At 39.4% G+C, this 7,114-nt stretch overlaps 1 protein-coding gene and 1 long non-coding RNA gene across 8 annotated transcripts in view; one reads left to right on the top strand and one right to left on the bottom strand.

Annotated features, from left to right (window-relative positions):
- Nucleotides 1-1,395, top strand: part of LOC113093283 (MTSS1-like protein) — a 25,083-nt gene extending 23,688 nt beyond the window's left edge. For all 7 annotated transcript variants that reach the window (XM_026259079.1, XM_026259078.1, XM_026259082.1 and 4 more), the window contains one exon: nucleotides 59-1,395. In XM_026259079.1, the coding sequence (XP_026114864.1) occupies nucleotides 59-837 (779 nt within the window). In that variant the 3' untranslated portion in view covers nucleotides 838-1,395. The remainder of the gene's footprint in view (nucleotides 1-58) is intronic.
- LOC113093284 (uncharacterized) lies at nucleotides 668-6,242 on the bottom strand. Its single transcript, XR_003287723.1, has 3 exons — nucleotides 6,038-6,242; nucleotides 5,184-5,467; nucleotides 668-800 (listed from the first exon to the last, which is right to left on the bottom strand). It is a non-coding gene; the product is annotated as an uncharacterized LOC113093284 (long non-coding RNA).
- Nucleotides 6,243-7,114: the final 872 nt, after the last annotated feature.

Raw genomic sequence — 7,114 nt, forward strand, 5'->3', positions numbered from 1 at the left:
GAAGACAGTGTTTGTAAGGCAGAGAGAGTTGAGTACTCTTCCCATTTTCTCTTTGCAGGATCGGATTTTGATTGTTATTCCATGAATGGGGATGCTTATAATGATGCCCACACAGACTTTGACAAGTCCTGCACCGTCCCTCGGCATAGCAACCTGGCTCAGAATTACCGCCGTATGATCCAGACCAAGCGGCCCGCCAGCACCGCAGGGCTGCATGGAGCACTGGCTGCCCAGGGAGCCCCAACAACCAATGGGAAAGGAAGAGGAAGTGGTGTCATAGCCTCAGGAACAGCCACCATTCGTAGAACCCCTTCATCTAAAACCAATGCGAGACGCACCCCATCCAGTGTGGGTCCCATCCCTATTCGACCGCCTATTGTCCCTGTAAAGACCCCGACTGTCCCAGACTCACCTGGATTCCCCAGCTCTCCTCTTGTGCACAATGGAAGTGAGGAAAACCTGTACAGTGACGAAGCGTTCGAAATTCTGGACTACAAAGCTTCTCCCAAGCGAATGAGTCTGCCAACGTGGGGAGCTGGTGGTGGAAGTGTCTACGCCCAGCAAACTGGAGCCGCGGGATTCACTTCAGAAGAAGAGCAGATGCTTGCCGCCAATCGCCATAGTCTGGTGGAGAAGATTGGAGAGCTGGTCGCTAATGCTCACGCACTCTGTGACGGCCAGTTCCCATTTCCCACGGATTCTCAGGCCAGCCAGGGCCACCAGCAAGATCAAGGGCATGAGCAGGAAGGAGAAGACATGTTGAAGACCATCCGCAGGGGAGTGCGACTCAGGAAAGCAACCTGCAATGACAGATCAGCACCAAGGATTTTGGGATAGTTTAGTACCGCTTACCCTGCTAAGTCTATTGCTACAGACTCTCCGAATAAAGAAGAGCAATATATTATGTGGAAATATAAGATTGTATTTTTTTTTTTTATAATTTAGTGTTAAAATCTGCCATCTAACAACTAAAGGCCAGTGTCAGTGTTACCTGTTTCGTGCGTATGGACACAATACTCATCCGGCCTATTATTGTGTAATTATATTCACCAGATTTGGACTAATATCTCTGACAGACATATTATGATGGACAAATTATGGCCTGAAGGATGAGAATGTAATGTTTAAGATGTGTATTAACATGCTGGTTATGCCGCTTGTTCCTTTTTGGAGTTGCAGTTTGTGATGACTATGATCGTGTTACTTCTATGTAACTGCTATGTTTTTGAGACATTTCTCTTCCCACGTGTAACTATTGTAAAAAGCCAAAGTCTTGTTCACAGCTGAAAAGATGCACAACACAGCTTATACCGCAGCTCAGTCTCAGATGGACCATGCAATGGAATCTCTGCACATGCTGTAAACTGCCAAATAAAGCACATCAGTTGTAGCTACTAGACCAGATTTTTTATTTTCTTGTTGAATAGATTACTAGTGAGCGATTTTAAAGGCGTGGGGGTCTATTTCAGAATTGTCCAGCAGGTGGTGTAAGTTGCTTAATTTATGTAGCATATGAAAATGTCAGTCATACAATAGTATACTATGGTAGTCTATTTATCAAAGTACCATAGTATTGGCATGTTTCTTACATGCAGTATCATGGTAATACTGTGGTTTACTTTCATTATGTAATGGGATACTATGTAAATACAGTTTAATATTACAATGGCAATCAGATTTCCTTTGTAGGCTGCTTTAATTTAAATGTACTTTTAAATTAAGATGTATTTATAGGGATTAGGATTAGGGTTTGGTTTACTGCATCTAATTAGGCTATGCAGGCTATAATAAAATAAAGTGCTAATCTTATGCTGTAGCACATATCAAAGCAGCATCTGATACATACTTTACTATGACACTTCTTTCATTTGTCAGGGTAGTAAACTTACTACTAGTGCACTTTGTATTCACAGAACTGGTATGGTAAGGTGTGCTTACCAATGGCTCTTTTGATCTTTTGTACTTTTGTTCAGCAGGGCCAGAGATTACCCGCATGTAGGGTTTATGTGACCCATCCTTGCGATTAAATCTAATTGATGGGATAAAGAGCCGGACGTGGTCTGAAGGAGGCGTTTGATGTGGCAGCTGGAGATCGTGAGAATGAGGAGAGGCAAAAGCCTCGGCTCCAGTCACTCATTCACTCACTCACTCATCACATCCCCGTCTCGGTCATCCTCCCCCTTTCTGACGGACGGGACCCCCACACTCCGCTCTGGGCTACACATACAGGGATGTGACACTGGTGCGCATCCCGCTGTCAGTCGCGCTGCAAAAGTGGCACGCGTGTCATTTTCACTGACAGACGCGCTCGTCTGCCTATCCACCCTCCGCCGCTGCAAATGCGGGACATGACTGTATACTGATGGAGCCACGCTGCAAACAAGACAGCGCAGCAGAAATAAACACATCTTGAGCAATGCGATCTGATCTGGAGGATGGGGGGTGTTTAGAGAGGGACAGAGAGCACTTATGCACAGGGACACTTGAGTAACAGCTTGGTTTTTACCCTTTTCTGCAATACTGGACGTTTGGGATGAGATTTTATCCTGTGCTATATGATAAACTAAATGGGGTAATTTGGGGTTTTAGAAAGGAACTGTGATTATCCACGATGTCAATTAGGCCATTTTTTTTTTTTTTTTTTTTTTTTTTTTACTGAATGCGCATTTTAACAGTCCTGCAATTTCACTAAAGTTAGATTAATTTAATCGGTCAAACTCCCTTTAAAGGTAGGCTAATATATGTGGTCTTTGGTCACAATGTGCTAAAATAAATTAAACTTAATAAACTAAATAAAAGTATTCATAAAAGAAATCATTTTGGATTATTGAATTACACATTTAAAAAAATTAATAAAAGGCAAAAAAGCCTTTTGTCTTCTGTCGAAAACAAACAAGTAGGGGTAGCGCTAACTGCTCTAGAAGCACCAACTTACTGCGACGAACTAGAACTACCTCAAGAACGTGGAAGTTAAAGGTATAGTTCACCCAAAAATAAAATGTTATTGTTGTTTTTGTTTTATTTTTATTTATTTATTTTTGCACACAAAGAATATAGCTATTATCATAGCTTCGTAAAATTACAGTTGAACCACTGATGTCACATCAACCATTTTGTCGATCTTCTTGGTGCCTTTCTGGGCCTTCACTGTGGTAGTTACCTTGCTGTCTATGTAGGGTCAGATAGCTCTTAGATCTCATCCAAAATAACTTAATTTATGTTCTGAAGACGAACAAAGGTTTTATGGATTTGAAATGACATGAGGGTGTGTACTTAACGACAGAATTAACATTTTTGGTTGAACTATGTCTTTAAGCTGAAGTCCATAAATTATGCCTCTTTGTTGCCATCTCTGTTTGAAACTTGGAATTGCAGTTATTTGCGGAATTATCTTCTTTACGTGGGTTGTGCATCGGCACGGCTCCTCAGCGCAGATGAATCTAATGTTTTAAGGCTGTCTGTCTGCCACACAATGACTTTTCCCTCGGCCCAAGTACCGCAAAGAATGACGGCCCGGAATTGGCCCAGAACTGGATTAAAGACTCGGGCCACACATGGGCCATAACCGGCCAGAATCTCAGTTTATCAGCCTTAGCTGGCCCTGATCTGGGCCAAAACAGGTTTTATTATTGGTGCCAATTCTCAGCCTTAAGTAAACCTGAATCCCCAAAACTGAGCCACACCTGAGCCTTATATAGCCAAGACCCAACCCAGACAGCAATATAGTTTAATGTACTTTATTGACATAGTTTGTGTCTACATTAAAGCATGTCACAAAATGAATAATTGCGATCATATATACAAGGTAATAATATGAAATATTAGACACAAACTATGTCAATAAAGTACATTAAACTGAATAGAAAATCAGACTTAAAACCCACACATCATGTGCAATAAAAAAAACAAAAGCCTAAGTTAAGTCTTCAGTAACGGTGCATGTCATTGTGCCAGTATATAAATTCTGTGATTTCTTTTTTTAGAGCACATATAGTTATCATTTATTCACAATCACTTGTTAAAACATGCATTTTAGATCTTAGAATATTAGTGTAATAATATGTTTATATTTATAACTAGGGTTTTAGAGCATAAATGGTCTTTTGTTGTAATTTTTATCTATTTCTATAAACCTTTGCTTGTCAATAGGATATTAGAGCAGATCTGTTGTAGCAATAGGCAAAGGCTACAATCTCATTCCACAGTTACACAGTTTGACCATTGATTATTTTTTCTAATTTCTCCATTGCAGTTGGGGATATTTTTGGAGACACATAAAACGGGCTATTTAAAATCTAGTGCTCTACTGATGAGAAATAATTCTTTTGTTCTTTTAAAAACAGAGCCATTGACATAAGCTTGCTGACGGATGCTGATGCTTTCAATACCTCAGAGACCAATGATGAATTACTGCAGACACACAGCGCTGAGCATGCAAATATGTCCAGCTACTCTGATATTGCAGCAGGGGAGGACAATGCGCTTACATCTTTTAAAAAAAGACACCCTGTTTGACTATCTCGCTCTGCATTCATTTTGTTTCATGATGATTAATAATTTGTCTCATTATTGTTTAATTCACCATACATATAAGCTATATATATTTATATACACATATTATATAATATTAAAAGTAGTAGTTATTATTATAGTTTATAGGCAGCAGTTTCCTGTATGATCTTATTTTCCTGTTTCTCACTATCCTTCTTAACCCATTTGCTTTTGTGTCTCTTGTCAATGAATTAAGTCTAGAATATAGTTTAAAAAGCACTTCATTTGAGAGAAAGCTTATCTAATAAAGAGCACTTCTGCTATGTTTTTTTTTCATGGCTGTTGCTATAGGACCCTATGCAAAGAAAAACAAATTCACATTTGTCTCGAAAATGATTAGGCTAATTCCATTTCAAAAGCATTTAGAAACTTATTATTCTATTACTTTTAACTTTCAGCTAGAGTTAAAAAAGTGGGATGAAGATTTATTTATGCAGTATATAGTGTGTGTGTGTGTTTTGCAATTACAGTAAACATCAAAGATCCTCTCTAATGCAGCTCTGTGGCAGTGGGATGATATATGATTAATGAAATAAAGCATCTGTATTTTGTGGTTTGGTACTAGGTTTGTATAGAGGATTTGTTTAAGTCAGATGACAGTGAAAAAGAGATCAAAGTAGCTTATGCAACACCTCAAGGGATGAAAATGTTGTGGTCTGTGTTTGTGTCTATGTGGCTTCCAGATGGCAGGGAAGAAAACAGACTGTAGCTGTGGTGGATGGAATCCATAATGATGATATGGAGAGCCCTTTACAGGCAGCGACTGTTGTTCAGATCTTCGATGGCCAGTAGCCGAGTTTAGTGACGCGATGGGCAGTTTTGACTACCCGCTGAAGGGCTTTCTCGTCTGAGGATGTGCAGCTGTCAGCAGACTGTGATGCAGCAGGTCAGAAAGCTCTCAGGAAGTTCTCGAGAGCTGGTTGGGTAGATTGAGTTTGAGATGGGTATTATTTGAAGATGTGCAGTATGTGATAATTGGTAGCTTGAATCTTTCCTGTCTTTTATCATTATGCTATATTACACTGACAGACCCAAAACACAAATATATAATGTATGCTTGTGTACATTACACACAATATAATATGAGATCCATAAATGTCCTTGGATATGTTTATATATTTACTAAACAGTTTGTGATAAAATTACATTTGTGATGTATTTGTTATTGAAGAATTGATACTCATTTTTCCATCCTGCCAGTAGCTACAAATCAAGTGAAATTACTCCATCAGCAAGGACAGTTAATTACAAAAATGCATTTATGTCACTGATGATGGATTTTTGGTAAAATAATAATATCTTCCCAATGTTAATAAGTATATCTTTCACCTTAATCAAAACACTTCAGACTTGCTTGAAAGACACAATACCTTTCAGTATGCAAATTTCTAAAGCATAATGCCATAGCTCGTTTAGACTTAAGCACAATACACTCTCTCATTTTCTCTTTTCCTGAACTATCACAGAAATCACAAGACAGGCTTACCTGAAGATGGAGTCGATGTGTCTCTGATGTCATGTCTCCTGTCAGATGTTTGAGCTGAGAGACAGGAATGGCATGGCCAGTGAAGCCCCAATGAGCAGGGGTCATCCTTCAGCTCAAAGACAGGCTGAGAGACAGCCACATGGCACACATCTCCAAATGACAGCCTGTCACTGGCAGGAGATCCACCATACGGCCCTGTCACCTCTCACCTGACTGAACTCGGCCCACTGTAATCTCTCGCTGAGGGGAAACTGCGTCACTGTCAAACTAATGGTGGTTAAAGGTGAAAAATTTCCATTTTTGCCATAAGCTCCATCTGTACATTTATATTTTAAGATCAAGGCTTAATTATCTATTCAGAGCGGCCTATGACCGTGCCTCTGCTGTCATCCCGGAGAGGAAGTTGGATTAGTGGAAATGTGAATCTGGTGTGGTCATATTAATGAAACATTTCTCAGTGATAACTGCATAAATTAAATGTCTTTTAATAGGGAAGACTGGGGCAAGTTGTCACAGTCATATTGAATAATTTATACAGAATATTTAGTGAATATTTCTCAGGCTAGGTATATTTTATATCTGTATATGCATCTTATAGGCCCATTCACACCAGGGACGAAAACAGTATAGTTTTAAAAATCTTTCTAAATTAATCAGAATCAGAAAGAGCTTTATTACCAAGTATGTTTACACACACAAGGAATTTGACTTGGTGACAAGAGCTTCCAGTGCAGAAGAAAGCACACATATAGAATGCTGTTTTAGCACCGCTTATTGTCTTTCAAAAAGCTCCAAAAGTGCATTTCCATCGTTATTCCCTCCAACAGTTCTCGATGGGAAACTGTGCTGTTCCATGTCGATCCAGCTCAGTGGGCTTTTTCCCACTGAGAATGAGAAATATTGTCTCTACAGTAGCATAGAATTATCCAAGTATTATGCAATAGGTTTATGAACCAGATGTATGAAACCAACATTTGTGTAACTCCATACCTTTTAGTAACAAAGATAGAAACCCCAGTCTTACCTGTTGCATAAATTGGCCACTCAATTATGTTCCTAAAGATATTCATGTTGCTG

Source organism: Carassius auratus, unplaced genomic scaffold (assembly GCF_003368295.1).
Source record: "Carassius auratus strain Wakin unplaced genomic scaffold, ASM336829v1 scaf_tig00214947, whole genome shotgun sequence".
NCBI lineage: Eukaryota > Metazoa > Chordata > Actinopteri > Cypriniformes > Cyprinidae > Carassius > Carassius auratus.